The sequence below is a fragment of the Malurus melanocephalus genome, unplaced genomic scaffold (assembly GCF_030028575.1).
Source record: "Malurus melanocephalus ecotype Western Australia unplaced genomic scaffold, MMel_1.1 scaffold_33, whole genome shotgun sequence".
In the NCBI taxonomy this organism is placed as follows: Eukaryota; Metazoa; Chordata; class Aves; order Passeriformes; family Maluridae; genus Malurus; species Malurus melanocephalus.
Genome location: NW_026623265.1, coordinates 828846 through 845875, shown reverse-complemented (window position 1 = coordinate 845875; position 17030 = coordinate 828846). Strand labels below are relative to the sequence as shown.

At 35.8% G+C, this 17030-nt stretch overlaps 1 protein-coding gene across 3 annotated transcripts in view; it reads right to left on the bottom strand.

Moving 5' to 3' along the window:
* FMN2 (formin 2) overlaps positions 1 to 17030 on the bottom strand; it is a 169886-nt gene that overhangs the window by 28917 nt on the left and 123939 nt on the right. For all 3 annotated transcript variants that reach the window (XM_057363968.1, XM_057363967.1, XM_057363969.1), the window contains one exon: positions 3757 to 3808. In XM_057363968.1, coding sequence (XP_057219951.1) covers positions 3757 to 3808 — 52 coding nt within the window. The remainder of the gene's footprint in view (positions 1 to 3756; positions 3809 to 17030) is intronic.

Here is a 17030-nt window from a genome sequence, read left to right as displayed (position 1 = left end):
ATATAATCTTAACTATTTCTGTGGATGAGAGATCAGAGTTACAAATCTGGCTTTATTTGCTTTTAAAAAAGACATGAATCTGTAAGCATTCTAAGGATATCAGAACTTAATACAGGGTGAGGTATTAAAAGAAAGTAATAAAGTTACATGCTATTCTTCTAGAGATATTCAGCTGTTCAGGAAGCAGGCAGAGCATTAGGACACTTCAACTTCACTGAATGCTGTTTCAGGTGGTTTAGCTATTGATTCTTCAGAAATTAAGCACAAGAAAAGGAGTAACTAACACATTTCTGATTATAAATCTGCAAAATTATATTGCTGCTGTTGCTATTGCCTTTTATGCAAGCAGGGTAAATAAGATATCCGTGGTCATATTATTTGGACAGTAATTTTGTTCCCACTTCCTCTGGATACTATATCTCATTCTGAAACTGCATTAAGCATGCATAGAAATAATACCTTTTTTTTTTCTTGCTGCTTAAGTATAATCACATCTGAAAAGATGAAAGATATTAAACACTAATTAAATTAAGATAAAGAAAACAGAGAATATATATCAAATACAAGTCTTGGGAGAGAGGACATTATCTCAAATTGAAAACAAAAAAAGAAAAAAGAAAGGGGCACCAAATTGAGGACTCCTAAAATACAGAACTATCTCTTTCCCCTCCTCCTCCTCCTCTCTCTTTTCTGTTTTACTTCTTTCACCTCYCCCCAAATGAGTGGTTTTTGCTTTAACTTGACAAGTATTTCACAGTTTCTCAAGCGTTTTGCAATGAGGATCTAATTGGAAAGTGCCAGGTTCTTTCTTATTACACATTATCAATATTGTTAAAGGACTGATGTAATTGTTTGGGGTTTGGAGAAGACATTCCATGTCACTTCAGTGTTAATACCAGGCTGGAGCCTTCCTTGTCTGCCTGCATAAGCTAGATAAACATAGACCTGTGTGCTTTCTTCTCATCTCAGGATACTTACTCAGAGAGATCTTGGAACATATGCCTATTGCGAGCTAAACATTTCACTTTTCATTTTATCCATGTGCCAGAAATCCATTCCTTGGATAAACACTTTACATACTGACACTCTTAAAGTCACTAAACACGATAAATAAAGAGAGAATACTTCATTTCAAAACTGATTAAACATTTTCTCACTTGTGACAAATGAACAGCTATACACTATATGGAGTCCATGGAGCAGATACTCCATTTTCATTGTCTTCATTTTGTGTGTAAGATTAACTTTCCATTTCAGCTCATCTATTGCACAACTAAGCTTTTTAAAAATACACATTGCTGCATTTTCCCAAAATCATTATTCATTTCAGAAACATTTGCTGTTGTTGCTGCAAGACCTTTTCTTTCGGGCTTTTGTATTTTAAATGAGACAAACTAACAAAGAAAATACTAATAATTAAAAAAAACCAAACAACATTTTTAATGAAAACTAAAGAAATGCTTTCATGCATTAGACCTGAACTTATACATGAGTTGAAGTAATCCACTTCAACAAGAAAAATCCAAGCACATTAATCACATTAACTTTGCTTCATCTAATCCATCACTTTTCCTTGCACTACTTGCTTGTCTCCTCATCCTATGCACTGCTATCTACCTATGATTAGCCAAATGCAACTAATCTTCTGTTTAGTTTCTTTAGCTCTCATCTTCTTTTTCACCCAACCCTGCCAAAAAGGATCCTAAGCATTTTATTTCCAAGCAAGATCAAAAATCTTAGTGAAATATTCACACATAATCTTAAAACTATATATGAATTAATCTTCAGTGTTTTAACAAATACCACTAATCAACAACAATTCAGTTCAGTGGAAGGAAGAAAGAAAATACAGCCTAGATACTACTAAATGTGGTCCTAGCATAATTCCTTATGTGTTCTACAAAAGATTATGTCTGTGAATATTCTTGCTAGATATTCACAGTAAAGAGGAACAATGAAGGAGAGTTTTCTTCTTTGGCAAACTGTGTAAAAGGAGCTGCTACACTCAACATAGGGAGAGAAGAAAGACTTAAGATAAATCAGGAGAAGCAGACGAAAGTGAATGAGAATCCCTGGAGCAGTTCGCTTTCTTCCCCCCTTATGCTAAGTAAACCAATGGGAAGTTTTTGATGTGATGACTCCAGTCTCATCAGGGAAAAATATTAGAATGGAAAGTAAATTTAACATCAAAAGATAGCAGTAAATCACAAGAAGTCTGAACAGATTGCAGATTCCACTGCCATTAGATTTCTGTCACCTCTGGATTTGTACGCCAGTGCATTTTCCAAAATACAAACAATTTCATAAAAGACCACTCAGAGATCACAAATTCTCTCAACAGAGCCATCTTCTCTCAAAGTTTTATTGTGAAGGAAAATTTTAAAGATAATTATTATGTACCTGAGCAGATAACATACCTAAAAAATTCCAGGAATGCCTTTCATTTATGTGAGGGAGAGGTATGACACCCTGATATTAGTTCAGCTGGTTAGAGCTAATAGCACCAAGATTGTGGGTTTGATCCCTGTGTGGGCCATTCATTCAAGAGTTGGACATGATGATCCTTGTGGGTCCCTCCAACTCAGACTAGTTGTGATTCTGTAGTGAAACTTAAGSGAACACAGATCTACTCAGAGCAGTTGTCTGTGATTCCCTCACACTCTGTTGCATTTTTTCCACCATGATTCCACAGTCCTGATGTGCTGCTCAAGGATCTACCATCTCCTTACAAGTAGGAAAGGAAGTTCTGGTGGCACTCACTCTCCTTTTCCAGGTACTATCTTTAGTACATGGTGCAAGGGAACAGAGAGAAAATGTGGTGTTGTACCAGGAACGATGTCAACCATCCTGTAGCATTACTGCAGGTAACAAATTTGGTCATTGAGGCCTTAGAATGGCCAACAAACCATAGTAAAAACTAGAAACTTCTGTAGTGATATCTTTTACAGGAATCCTATCAAGACACTTCATAATTCTGGGCATATAGAATGGATATATTCATTAGTATATATTCAGTGATAGTTGTAGCTAGTAAAAAAGAAAATGCTATTTTTAGTGGAAGTAAAACAAATGCAGACTGTAAGTTTCAATAAATCTGGGCTATAAATGGTGTGCACCACATTTTGATCTCTTGCTGGGACAGATAAAAATCTGTCCCATTTAAACACTGCTGCTGGAAAACTCTTCCAAAAAATCAGAAGAAACCACATGTTATGCAATGCAGTGAAGTTCYCAGTTTTGAAAACTGTCTCAACTGCACACATCTGTAATGAAATTTAATGAGGTATGCTGCATTCTACCACAAAAACTATTTGAAGAGCTATTAGCAATTCTGAAAAGGATGCCACATTTAATTATACATATCATTACATGTTTTAATTATTTTTCATAAAATGGATATTTTATAAACACACACCTAGTGAATAATACTTGTTTGGAGAATATTAAATGTTTCTAAAATCACCAGGATTCTGGCGTAGTATGAACAGTTTCCTCTCAGTCCAAATGGTACATTCCAAATTTATTTTTACAAAAAGTTTATGCATTTTATGAAAGACAGGTCATGTACAATATTTCTTCAAAGAATTTCAATTTTTTTCATTGTGAAATTAAAATTAACAATAACTAAACATCACTTTGTTTTCTGAGTACATTTCTATCACTATTCAGAAATACAATAATGCTGGCTACCAATATAGCAACTGCTACGAAAACGTATTTTTCAATGAAAGGTCTTACTGCATTGTTCTTTATTACCTTTTATGTGTTTCTGTCAGTGACTTCTCTTCATTTTCTTGGTCTGTTTTGGCTATAAAAATACAATCAAATAATTAGTAACAAGGTGAAAGATAGAGCTATTTCAGGATAATTTTAATTTTAAATATGTCATGCATAAAATATATAGAAACCACCTGAGGATATACTCATGTAGATCAGTTCTGAAAGAAAAACAACCAACCAACCTCTCTGTTCAACCAACAACCACACAAGCAAAACTACACAAATTCTGATAGCCTTATTAAAAAGAAATCCAAAACCATAACCACAAAAAGTAACCATCACAAAACCCAAAAGCCTTGAAAATGGAAAAAAAATCTTGCAGTAATATAAACAACCACCAAGTCATGAAAGTGAATTAAAAACAGATCTTAAATAATGATTCCAAAAAACTTAAATAATATGTGAACTTGTCTATGAAGAGGAGGAAAAGCTAAATGAAGAGCAGGAAGGATTCAGCTTTATAGCTTTTCTACAAGTTGCTTGACAATTACAAATGAAAACTCTTCCCTCTCCCTGTACACACACCACTTTGGGAAGTACTACAGCTGAAGCAGACACATAATGAAGACATGACTGGTTTTATATGAAGGATATTATTCCATGATAATGTGAAGGAAATTACAAATAAGAAACTGTCACTCCCACACATTAGTGAAAAATTTGTGTATTTGTCACATGCTCTCTCATAATTTTTTTGCATACATTTCATTTAAATTAGATCACTGAAAGAACACTTGACAAAAAATCTTCAAGAAAGTGCCCATTAACTTAGGCATCACCAATGTGCAAAGCAACTGTCAATCTGCTCTGTGCATATACTTAGGCGAAATTTATATTTACAGAGTCATTCAGGTAACACAAATCTCATTTAAGATCTGCATGCTTTAGCAGAAAGCTTTTTTTAATTTGGTACTTAATTCCTCTATTCAGTCTGCTAAACTTCTGGCCTGCTAACTTGCAAGGAGAATTTTAGGATTCCCATGAGTCAGTAGGTTTCGGAACATGAAAAGACTCTAAACTCTCCTGGTAACAAATGTCACTGGTATAAAATTCATACAGAAATCTAAAAAAGAAGAACCCTTTAAGCTGTTTTTTATTCTATACTTTCCCACATAGCTCTACAATAATAATCAAATTTTTCTACATTATAGATATGCTACCTTTGAAAAAGGAAATCCTGATTTTAAATTTGTTATGAAAGAGAAAAGCAATGGCATAATTAGGATACAAAGATAATCACTGTTTTTCTGTTACAGTGTTTCAATCAACAGCTATTTCAAACATATTCTAAAATAGGCATGTGAAATCTGTAGCAAAGATATACAAATAGAATTTCCTTATACTTTCTGCAGTCACAACAATGATCAGAGCTTTGTCCAGTGCTGTAAATGCTTTTTATTAGTAGCAAGCTGAGTAGGATGACCAGTGCCCGGATATTTGCAGCAGAAAACATTATATGTAGTAATCGTCACTTGAAGACTTGGGCTCCTCCATTGTTATGCTGAAAGTGAAAAAAAATTCTCAGGAAACCACAGAAAATTTGAGGGAGAGATGGGTAAATGTTCTCAAGGAAATTGAAGAGCACGTGAATCCACCCTGATTATGGGTTTCAATACAGACTTGAAATTTGGCCCAGATTCTTTAAAAGGTTTGTGAGGGTTCACAACCCTTTTGAGTGAATTTGAGCCCAGTGCTGAGTGGATTTGGGCTGGCTTAGAGCTTTTCTTGAAAGCCCTGAATTGCTTTGGATAAGAAACCAGGTGAAATGTAGCAGCTTTTACAGAATTTTCTTAATACTTTCTTTTCTTTCATGCTTCAATCCTGAAAGTCAAGGTATGACCAGTAAAAACAAATAGTTCAAAAGAGAAGAAACCAAACAAACTCTCTGGATAAAATGAGATCAAATTCTATATTAACACAAACAGTAAGTATCTGTGGGCAGAAATCTTAGAAGTAATTCTATTACTGAAAAATGCAATTTGGACTTCTTTCACTTGAGCGATGCTTAGAGGCTAGCATGTTCCATCCTATGACAGTCTTGTATTCATTGTCACATCCTTAGAATATAAATCTTTTTATAATTTCTAGGATTGATGGGATAGAATAGCATTGGAGCTGCCTTGTTTTAGATCTTTTCCTCTTTATTTCAACCATTCTGCACAATTGTTTACAAACAACTATTTGCCCAGCAATAATGGAGCAAATATTCCACAATTTATTTTTTGAAAGACTGCAAGCATAACTATTATCTTAACATATTATCCTAAACTTATCAAATCATGTCAGAGTAGCCCCATTCTGGCACAAGTTTCCTTTTGATTAAAAAAAGAGAATTACTGTGGTCCAGAGAAGAAGAAAAACAAAACAAAAAGCAAAAAACAAGTTACTTCTGATATCTCTACTTTTAATAAATTCATAGAGAATTGTTACTACATGATGGAAAGAAACTCTAGAAACCTTGAATGGTAGAGATACATGTAATAGGACTTTTTTTTTGTTTGTTTGTTTGGGTTTTATTTTGTTTTTAAAGTAATAAGTACATATGCATAAGGCAGCTACTACACCCACAGAGAGAAATTTCGTCCTGCATCAGATCACCTCTTGGTATTAAATAGAATCCTGCGAGGAAAAGAATTATCTTTGAAGGAGAATTTCCTTGTAGTTTGTTCCAAATTTGATGATATTTTTAAACCTTTCACATGTTATCCAAAAGATATAATTCAGGTGAAAATATAACCTTCAACCCTTTTGCTTTCTCATTCTTTTAGACAGAAAAAGTAAAAGACATTATGAAAACAATTCTGCTTCCACAAGAAGACAGGTGACACCAGTGAAAGAGAAGAAAATTCAGTATATACACTCAGAGATCTGTCCCTGTCCAAAGAAAACAATCAGTGTTTTGCACTAGATTTAATCAGCAAGGGAAGAAAGCCTCCTGTTATCAAAACCATAGAACCTTACTGTCACCTGAGCACAATGGAATAACTATTAGCTGTTGAAGCACCTGAGGATTGTTATAACTTCTGGAATGGACCACTAATATTATCACCTGAAATTAGTGGTTCTAGGTACTTTAGTCTGTGCTGATCACCCCATTAGTAAACTGCTTCTGATTTATTTTCCCTCTTTGAGTAGAGGAAGAAAAAAATTCAGTTATGATGGATTCAGCTGAAGTTTCCCAGAATCCATTATTTTTTATTATTTCATTCAACATAATATATCTTTACTATCATTAGTTCGTCCAAAGCAGGTCATCACAAGTGTAAAAAGAGTGCATGAAAGGCACCAGTCTGGCTTCTTTCTTGGCATGTATCCATTAAGTGCCAAACACCAGATAATAGGTGTCCACCTTGGGAGAACATTCCCGGGAGAAAAGTGTACTTTCTGTTATGAAAGATAACACCCACAACAGGTGAAATTAAAAAAAAAGAATATCCATATCCAGTGATCAATGAAAAAAAAAAATCACACTAATCCAGGGATACCATAGCAACTGACCATAACTGAGCACTCTCTGCTGCCACTAAAATTACTTTATATCTGCAAGAAATAAATTTATTTCAGAAATATTATTTTATTTTCCTTGAAAAGCATTAAATCTTGTAGCTATGCAGTATCCATTTCTGCTTTCATATATATATGGAATCCATCAGCTAATATAGCAGCGACTGCGTGCAGGTGTTCTAACAGATGTAGGAATTTCTGCTCTTGGATTAGTTTTCTTTCCCAAATATTCCATATTTTTTGGCTCATCATCTTTTCTAAAACTCCCAGCTAAGAACTTTTTTTGATTCTTGACACCAATTTGCTAGTGACTCCAAATACACTGTTCCAAATCAATTAAATACTGTATCATACCAGGAAATACTAGCCCCTCTATTTTGTGTAATGCATCAGTAAGCACAGGTAACAATTTTATATGTCAGCCTTCACACTCTCTCTTCACCACCACATATGTTGGAGGGCCTTATATGCAGCTTCCATAATCCTGAAGCCATATATATTCTGAAAAATCTACTTTAAATAATGTACCTGAAAAATAAGCTTCGGTCATACTGAAAAACATGACCATCTCAAAACCCACAGCATTTTAGATTAAAAGTGACCTCTCACAGAACAACGATTACAGCATACTTATCAACGATTTACAGCATATACAGATTTAGTTGTATTTTACCTTTTTAACTTTAAAGCATTTTTAATGCTTTCTTACTGGATAACATTCCATTGTTTGCCTGCTTTTTCCATTAAGATACTTTCATATTATTTAAAGTTGCTCTCCTTTTAGAGCTAGGTCTATACTTCCTAAACACTTTATATATTTGGTCAAAATTCAAGTACATTCCTTCCTCCCTACGTCATTGCTTACCAAGGATGAGGACTGTATTATATCCAAGGCTCTTATATCAATTCTTTTAACAACAGGACATATGTATTTCTTCAAAAATTACTCACATCAGATGTTTTAATTTCTGTTCTACCATTTTTTTTTGTTGCTTAAATTTATGGCTTGATATTTTATAACTGGGGCATAAAACTTGATTCCATGCAGTTCAAAATAAGTTTTCAAACAAGATCTCACCAATAAAGTCTAATTAACTGAATTCTCTATCGTTTCTATCATTATCGGCATATACCTGCATTCCAGAATGATACATGCCATTGTTTCATGTCTTTGGTCTTCCAGTTCTTTTTGGCTAGAGTCCTGCAAAGGTTACATATAAACTTCTACAAAGTTACATACATGAATAACCATATTAAAGCGAGCTCTGCACAGACATTTTAGAAAATGCTGGTATTCAGCAGAAAAGAAAAATTCACGTTTCTATAAACAGCCTTTTTTTAAAGAAGCCTAGAAGATGAATTTCAATTGAAAGGGGTTCAAAGGCAAGGATATAAACTATTTGTTGACCACAAATTTTGCCCTCTGACCTCAGTGGGAAGTGGTATTTTGCATGTGTTATGCTCAGTTCTCTGCAGAAATCAAGCCATGCTGTGAATCAATGCAACTGCCAAGTATCCTCTCATTTTCAGTCCAATAAACTTTCTCTACTGGTCTACTCCAAATTTAACCACTATACCTCGTGCATTAAATCTGACTTTTAAAAGCCTAATAACATGACTATATCTATTTTCTGTATCTATAGACCATTTCTGAGTGGACAGATATTGCAAATAACATATATTGTCTCTTTTATCAGTTGTTGCAATTTCTTGTTTGAAAGTGTGATATTTTCACACTTGTCATCTCATCCACAGTACTAAAAAAAATCTAAAAAGAAATATTTGACATACAACTAACTGGGAACTCAAAGACATACAACAGCTGTGTTAGACTGGGGCTATTATGCTCCTATGTTATATACATCTTAAAAAGCAGCATAATCTATAGAAATCCCTTTTATTGAAAAAAAATAAGACAAAACCAATTACTAATATTTTTTAAATCCTTGTTGCAGATTTACCAGGATATTTAAAGAGGAACTATTTTCTTCCACACTGGAGATGAGTGAGTATTAGCTGGAGCTTTGAAAATATACCAAATATCTCCACTGGCAGAGCCACAAATTCAGAAAAAGTCCCCAAAAAACTAAGATAAAGACAAAATTAAGGGAAATTGACCTTTTTTCTTAAAAAGTGTATGGAATCTCAGGCAGTTCACCAGTCGCTTCTGACCCAGCTCATCAAGACCTGAGGCCTGGAGGTGCCTGAGAGAGGCCATGAGGATACCTTCTGTAGGTACCTCAAGGATGTGTCTAGAACAGAAAGAAAATGGATATATGGAGAAAATGCTGGATGGACCACCACCACAAGTACGAGCACACAGTTACTCCACTATTATCAGAGTATAAGGTCCAATCAGTGCTTCTGAGAAAATGCTCCTATTGTCCTTGATAGTACATATCATTTTAAATGCCCTCAGAACACACCAAAATAAAATTTAGAGAATTTTTTTTTTTTTCGATTAGCATACTATTCAAGACTGTGTTTTGAAAAACCTTGAAACACCAAATCAGAATAGCAAATATATCAGAATCAATAGAAAGCTCTTGATAAGTCTCTTCCCCTCTCCCTCTATCCCCTCTCCCTTTTAGGCTTTTGAATTTGTTTTTACTCAGTTTTTGAATTTTGTTGTTGTTTGTTCTCTTTGCATGTTTTATTTAATAGGATTAGTGTGGTTGGGGGCATGAGTGGCACTAGGAAGAACTAAGCAATTTTAGATGGACGCTATAAAAAAGGTTTTGGAGAGGACTGCAAAGTTAGATGATCATAAATTCTTAAATTATGACAGGAGCTTGTGCTTAGTGGCTTTGCAAAAAAAAAAAAAAACAAAAACCAAAAAGCGTAACACTCAAACTTATAATTGAATATGAGGCATGCAAGAGATTTTATAAGAAAAACAGACACAAAGCTAGCAACTAAGAAGAATTATCAATGTCCTTTATGTGCAAATGTACTGATAAGCATAGTCACAAAATAAGTTGACCTGTTGGTGCGGATTCAGAAAGCATTCCAAGAAGACCTTGAAAGTCTACTCAATCTGCATTCAAACACCCTGACAGAGCTTTTGTTCCACCAAGAGCTTTTTGTTGTTGGTTGGTGGTATGATCTTGACCCAGTGATTACTGTCTGTAGTCACCGTCTGGCCCCAATCCCTCTTGCAATTTAAGCTATTTCTGCTGAATGACTTTCAAAGGGCTATGAGTAAGGAGATGCACAAAACTGCCATCCCTTCTGATCTCCCAATCTCTCTTAAGGGAATATCACATCTTCTCAGGTAACTGAATACAGGAACTGAGTAATCTCAGATGGAAGACAACAAGAATCCTTTCATCTGCTTGTCTGTCCTAAATCTTTTTGCTTTTCCCCTCTCTTTTTATTTAAAGTGTTAACTAGTATTTGTTTATAATTAGCTGTGAATGTGCTTTCCAGTAACTTTCAAGTGGAGCCAGTTGTTTTTCCTTCTTTTTTTTTTTTTTTTGGACAGATACAAAGCCTTTTCAGTGACTCATTAGAGCCATGTTGGTAAGGTTTTGAGAATTTCTATTTACAGTGAACAAAGATCCAAGTACATTTAAATGGCTTATTATAGGATACATCCATGGTAAGAAAGCTTTACTAGAGAATAAAGCAGGATTTCTTCTGGAAATCCTAGCACGAGTCTTACATCCTTCTGTACTTCCTACCATGAATTTATATAAGGTTGTCAGCCTGAAGAATACCTGCTCCTCCACCCTCATTTTCTAAGCTTTTTATGCATACATGTAAGAGAAACATTTGAATTTAAACTTTCAGACCCCAGTTTTTTGAAGATAACTTGGGATAAAGCATCCAATAAGCTGAACATTTTCCTAGTGATGCTGTTCCTATTAAAAAAAAAAAACCTGTGATAAATTAAACACATAAACATTTATATTAATTCCAACCAACTGTACTTCATAATGACTTTATATTCTCGCACAACAGGAACTCAAATTGTGTGACAGTCTCATAGATTATGAGCAAGGTTTATAGAAACACAGATTAAAGTCTCAGTGAGTATACAAGGACAGAAACTCAAACATCATTGAAAGTTAAAAATTTTTAGACTTAGAAGAATCTATAAAAGGAGATTTACTTTCCAAATTAATACTATATTAATAATATAAACAAAAAAAAACCCTCATCTCAATTTTTGTTATGTGTCTCAAGATGCAAACTTTCTCCACATTTTGCTATTTGTACCCTCTTTTAATCCATCAGGCAGAAGCTTGCTAAGAAGATAATTGTTTTAGCCTCAATACCCATCAGCGAGTGGTCCAGCCACATTGCCAAAGTTGCAGGAAGCAAAGGCAAGGACTGAGACAATGAAGAAACACCTCCTGTAGGAGAAGACTGGGTTTGAGACTAACTAAGGAACTTGAAGGTATGCAAGTCCAAGGGACGTGATGAGATTCATCCATGCGAAAGGAAGTGGCTAAGCCACTATCCATCATATTTAAGAAATTGTAGCTGTCTGGTGAAGTTGCCAATGTCTGGAAAAGTGGAAACTCGACCCCCTGTTTTAAAAAAGGGAAATAAGGAAGACCTGGGGAACTACAGGCTAGCAGTCTCAGTGGCCAGCAAGATCATGGAGCAGATTAGGCTGGAAACTGGGCTAAGGCACACAGAAAATTAGGAAGTTATTGGTGACAGCCAATATGGCTTCATGAAAGGGCAAACAGTGCCTGACAAATTTGGCCCCTTCTATAGGGCGGATAAGGGAATATAAGGTGGATAAGGGAAGACTACTGATGTCATCTGCCTAGAATCTTACAAAGCATTTGACACTGTCCTACACAACATCCTTGTCTCTAAACTGGAGAGACATGGGCTTGACAGATGGGACACAGGATGGATAAAAATTGTCTGGGTGTTCACACTCCAGAGATTTGTGATCAACAGCTCAATGTCCAAGTAGAAAGCAGTGCCAAGTGGGATTACTCACTATTAGTATTGGGACCACCAGTTTTTAACAGCTTTGTCAGCAGCACGGACAGTGGGATTAAATGCGCACTCGGCAAGTCACACAAAACTGTGCAGTGCATCAACATGTTGGAGGGAAGGGATGCCATCCAGAGGGACCTGGACAGGCTTGAGAGACGGGTCTGTGGCAACCTCATGAAGTTCAACAAGGCCCAGTGCAAGGTCCTGCACCTCAGTCAGGCCAATCCTAAGTACAAACACAGGTTAGGCAGGGAATGGATGGAGAATAGACCAGAGGAGTAAGACTTGGGGGTGTTGGTTGATGGGAAGCTCAACATGACTGGGCAATGCACTCTCATAGCCTTGAAAGCCAACTGCATCAAAAACAGTGTGCCCAGCAGGTCAAGGGAGGTAATTCTCTCCTTCCACTCTGCTCTTGGGAGACCCCTCTTGGGGTACTATATCCAGCTCCAAGGCCCCAAACCTAAGAAGGACATGAACCTTTTGGAGCAAGTGCACAGATGTTGATAAAAAAGGTGGAACACCTCTCCTATGAAGACAGGAAAAAAAGAAAGCTTCAGGGCCACCTTACAGCAACCGTCCAGTACTTAAAGGGAGCTTATAAGAGAGCTGGAGAGAAGCTTCTTACAGGAACATTTAGTGAGAGGACAAGGGGAAAAGTCTTCAAACTGAAAGAAAGTAAATTTACATTAGATATAAGAAATTCTACACTGTGAGGGTACTGATGCACTGGAACGGGTTGCCCAGAGAATTTGTGGATATCGCATCCCTGGAAGTGTTTAAGGCCAGGGTGGATGGGGCTCTGAGCAACCTGGTCTAGTGGAAGGCGTCCCTGCCCATGGTAGGAGCCACTCCAACCCCAGCCATTCTCCGATTTGTCAGCCTTTGAATGATGACACCTCTTGTCAAATGAATTGAGGGAGAAAGAAGTGGGACCCAAATACAACACTTTAAAAAGCCAAAAAATACAACAAAACGCAAAAAACCCAACAAGCACTAAATCATATTTAGTCATGTGTATTTAGTGACTACTCATTGCTATGTTATGTTACATTCACAGAAGTAAAATACCCTGTATTTCATGTGYGGCTTGGAGCTTCTCACTAGATGTTCCCTGCTACTGATCTTAAATCCTACACCGCTGAAAAACCTCAGTCAGGTCAGGAGCAGGCAGGAAACAGATGTGCAGTTAGCAAGCATAGCTATGACTAGATATGTTATTAGGTACAGAAAAGATACAGCATGAGAAGCAAGATACAGCAAGGCCTGTTCTGTGAGCCTGGACTCCACAGTGCTGAAGAACATATGCCATTGTGATTAGGGCTCAGGAAGGAGCTAAGTACTCTTAAGTTTTAATGTCCTCTTATTTTTCATTCTCTACCCCAAGATCTATGTAAGAAAATAAATCTTACTTAAATGCATTTTTACAGAAGAAGAGATTTAAAATGTGAATTATTTTCTGTCCTCCCCAGCTATCCACAAGGTTTTTGGTAATTTTTTTTCAGAAGGTTTTTTTTTTTTCAGGGTGTTTTGAGTTGGATGACTAGTTTCATGCTATTGTGATGCTCACAATTTATCTGTTCTCACATGATGACTCTACCACACCTGTGCTGTCTGTAACCACTGATGCCTATAGAAATGAGATCCTGTGCCAAAGACACAAACAGCTGGCAGCCTGAGTCTAAAAGTTTGGCCTTTCATGGACATTGAAGCAAGGTGAGGCTAATTCAGTGAAGCCTGTCTAGTGCTGCAAATGCAACACCATGTGAATTAGGACTGTTGTGTAAAAATGCACACCAATGGAGGTGCTGACATCTGAACTAGGGACAAGTTTATACCATGCTGACATTAAACTATTTATCAGCATTAAGATGTCAGTGTAAGATTAAAAAAATACTTTCAGCACTCAAAGAACGAGTTTTAAAAGCTCCTTCAATAATTCAACAAAGAGAATACTAACAGAAAAATGTAAACATCCATAAACTAAATTGCTTAAGTTGAATTCCTGCATCTTTTGTTCTAGTGACTTCATGCTGCTTACCCTTCATATTCCTCCAATATTTTCTTCTCAAATGAAAAAAAGAAAGATCTTAGTAATGAGTATATTTTGGTAATCATAATAATATTTAAAGTTAATGTCTCTATATAAATTATTAATATCCAACCTCTTAATGTTCTATGCATTTTTTTCAAAGAAAAACAAAAAAAATACTCATATATCTTCCTAATCATGTTTCAATCATATTTCCCTCAAACTATTTTTAGAAAAATTATTAAGTACTGCTATGTTCACCCTTATATAAATCAAATTATAAAAGCAATATTTAAAGAAAACAGAATTTGCAAAATCAATCATTCTGGTTAGAAAATGCCAGAATTAAGATTACCCTAGCAGCACTCATTTTGCAATCATCTACAATATTTCTGGAGCCAGGAACTTAACCCAGACATCCAAGATTCAGCCTGATGCTTTAGCCTCATTCACAATCCATCACTTGATGATACATAGCCTTTTGCTACTTGACCTAAAAGAAGAATTCATGGCCAACTATCTGGTTGCAGCTACAGCAATAAATACAACTCACTGTGATTTATACATTCATTTACTAACAGTTTGGAAAACTGGCTCCTGAATGCTCTTCCAGGCTAAAGAAGGAGATGGTTACAGACGCCCAAGAAGACATCTTTATTCTGTAACATGAGGATGTGACTAGAAGTTAAATGTGGAGAAGTGTCTATATTCTTGAGTCCAGCAGAACAAAACCTAGTGCTGGTATTCACTCACAATAGCAGAACTTCAGAATTTTGCAAAATAAGAACCAAAGATTGAATGGTTACCTTGTAGTCCCAAATTTAAAATCACACTGGAATTATTCTCATTGCTTTTAGATAAACTAGCCAAACATCAGAAATTTTTGTCTTTACTTCTGCAAACAATGCTTTTATTTCCTGTGGCATAATGTTTTTTCTAAAGTCTAAAACTAATTATATTGGCTTGACTTCTGATTATGATGTCGGATTATTTGCTCAGATTTGAAGTCTGCAACATTTCCACATTTATAGAATCTCAGTGGAAAAGCTGTGACTTCAACATACTGAACCTTCTCACTTCCCAGACAACACTTCCTATTCTGAGGGAGCCATACGCTTCCTGCCTTACCAAGCTGACAAGAATGCACTGCCTAGACAGCATCCCAACAGCAAACACCCAGAGACTGCTTTTCACTGCAAGGTTAACCACAGTTAAAACCTGGGAACTGCGAATCAGCTGTGCTTCATGCAGGCACAATTCTTTCAACGTGAGCTGGCTAACCTATCCACTGGGAACAAGGCTCAAGGATTACTCACTGCTAATGAAATTCCTCTATGAACTGCATGATAATAGCCACCCTCAGCATTTCCCCGCCACCCCATGTGTCAGAAGATTCCACTAGGAAATGAATTTTGAAGCTTTCTAAAGCAGTGGATGTGATCTCTCATGTGTTTGCATTCTTGTCTATTCACAGCTACATGTAGAACAACGGAGTCAAGGTTCCCAAATAGTGCTTTGCTTTCAATCTCTCCTTTTCAAATTGTGATAAGTTGTGGGGAATAACTCAAAGACAGAAGATTTTCCTACATACCCTATGTAGGAGATACTGTTTGGTATAAATAAATTTTCATCAGAAAAGGAAAATTGTTTTACTGAATTTCACAGTTAAATATCACTTACAAATTGATAAACCATAGAACAATATTTTATAAATAATAAACAATATAATTTTGAAAAGGTTTTAGTTTCTGACAAGTTCTTCTTCAATCCCCTTTTTTGGAGACAATTTTGTTGGATGTTTTGAGGCACACAGACCCTCAAAAATCTGATGCATAGGATAAAACATGCTTGCCAATATCCACTAAGCCAATGTAGAAAGGAGAGCACATGCCATTTAATCTTCTGTAAAGTATAATGATCACCTGAAGAATGACCCTCAAGTCCCTCAGAAAAAGAACTCTCATCCTGGCACTAACTTGCACACTTTAATGCACATGCTGATTATTTAGCCAACTGACTGGGATAGCAAGACAAGTACTGAACAGCCTTCATCACACATACCACTAGCATTTTCATCTGAAATCTTCATGATTCTGAACACATACTCTTCCACTTCTTTAGCTTTCAAATGAAATTATCTTTACAAGCAAGCTAGCTAGTGATGTAGAACCATTTTATGTCTATGATGAATCTAATAAAAGTGTTAACATTAAAAACAGATTTTATTAATGCATCATTAGTAACAATCAGCTAGACTTGTTGCAGTAATGTAATTCAAAATTATCTAACTGTGCGTGACAGTAACTATTCCTACAAAGCACAGCCTTTCTAACCCCTTGCCAAGGATATTTAATTTGATGTCCAAGTTTTCTTGCCTGTGGGAAAACCATTTTCCATTTTAACTGCTAGAAAAAAGTATAAGTGAATTTGCTGTAAGTAACTAGCTACTTTGAACTTTTGGGTCCCATTATGTGCACAAGTTATCTGCTCTGAAAAGGCATCATATAAACATGCCAAATTATTCAACCTTATGAAAAATGCTTTTCATCTGAATTATAAGTTAAAACTTCTGAGTTTAGAGAAACTGGAACTTGAAAGATAAAAACTTACAGCTTGATTTTTCTTTGCCCAGAGCATATGTTATATAAACAAAAATCTCCAAAAGGTGCCAAGAATTGTCCCTCTGTTTTTCTAAATGATCATGTGTGCAGTCTAGCTGAAAAGACTCATCGATTATGTCTACATAAACAAC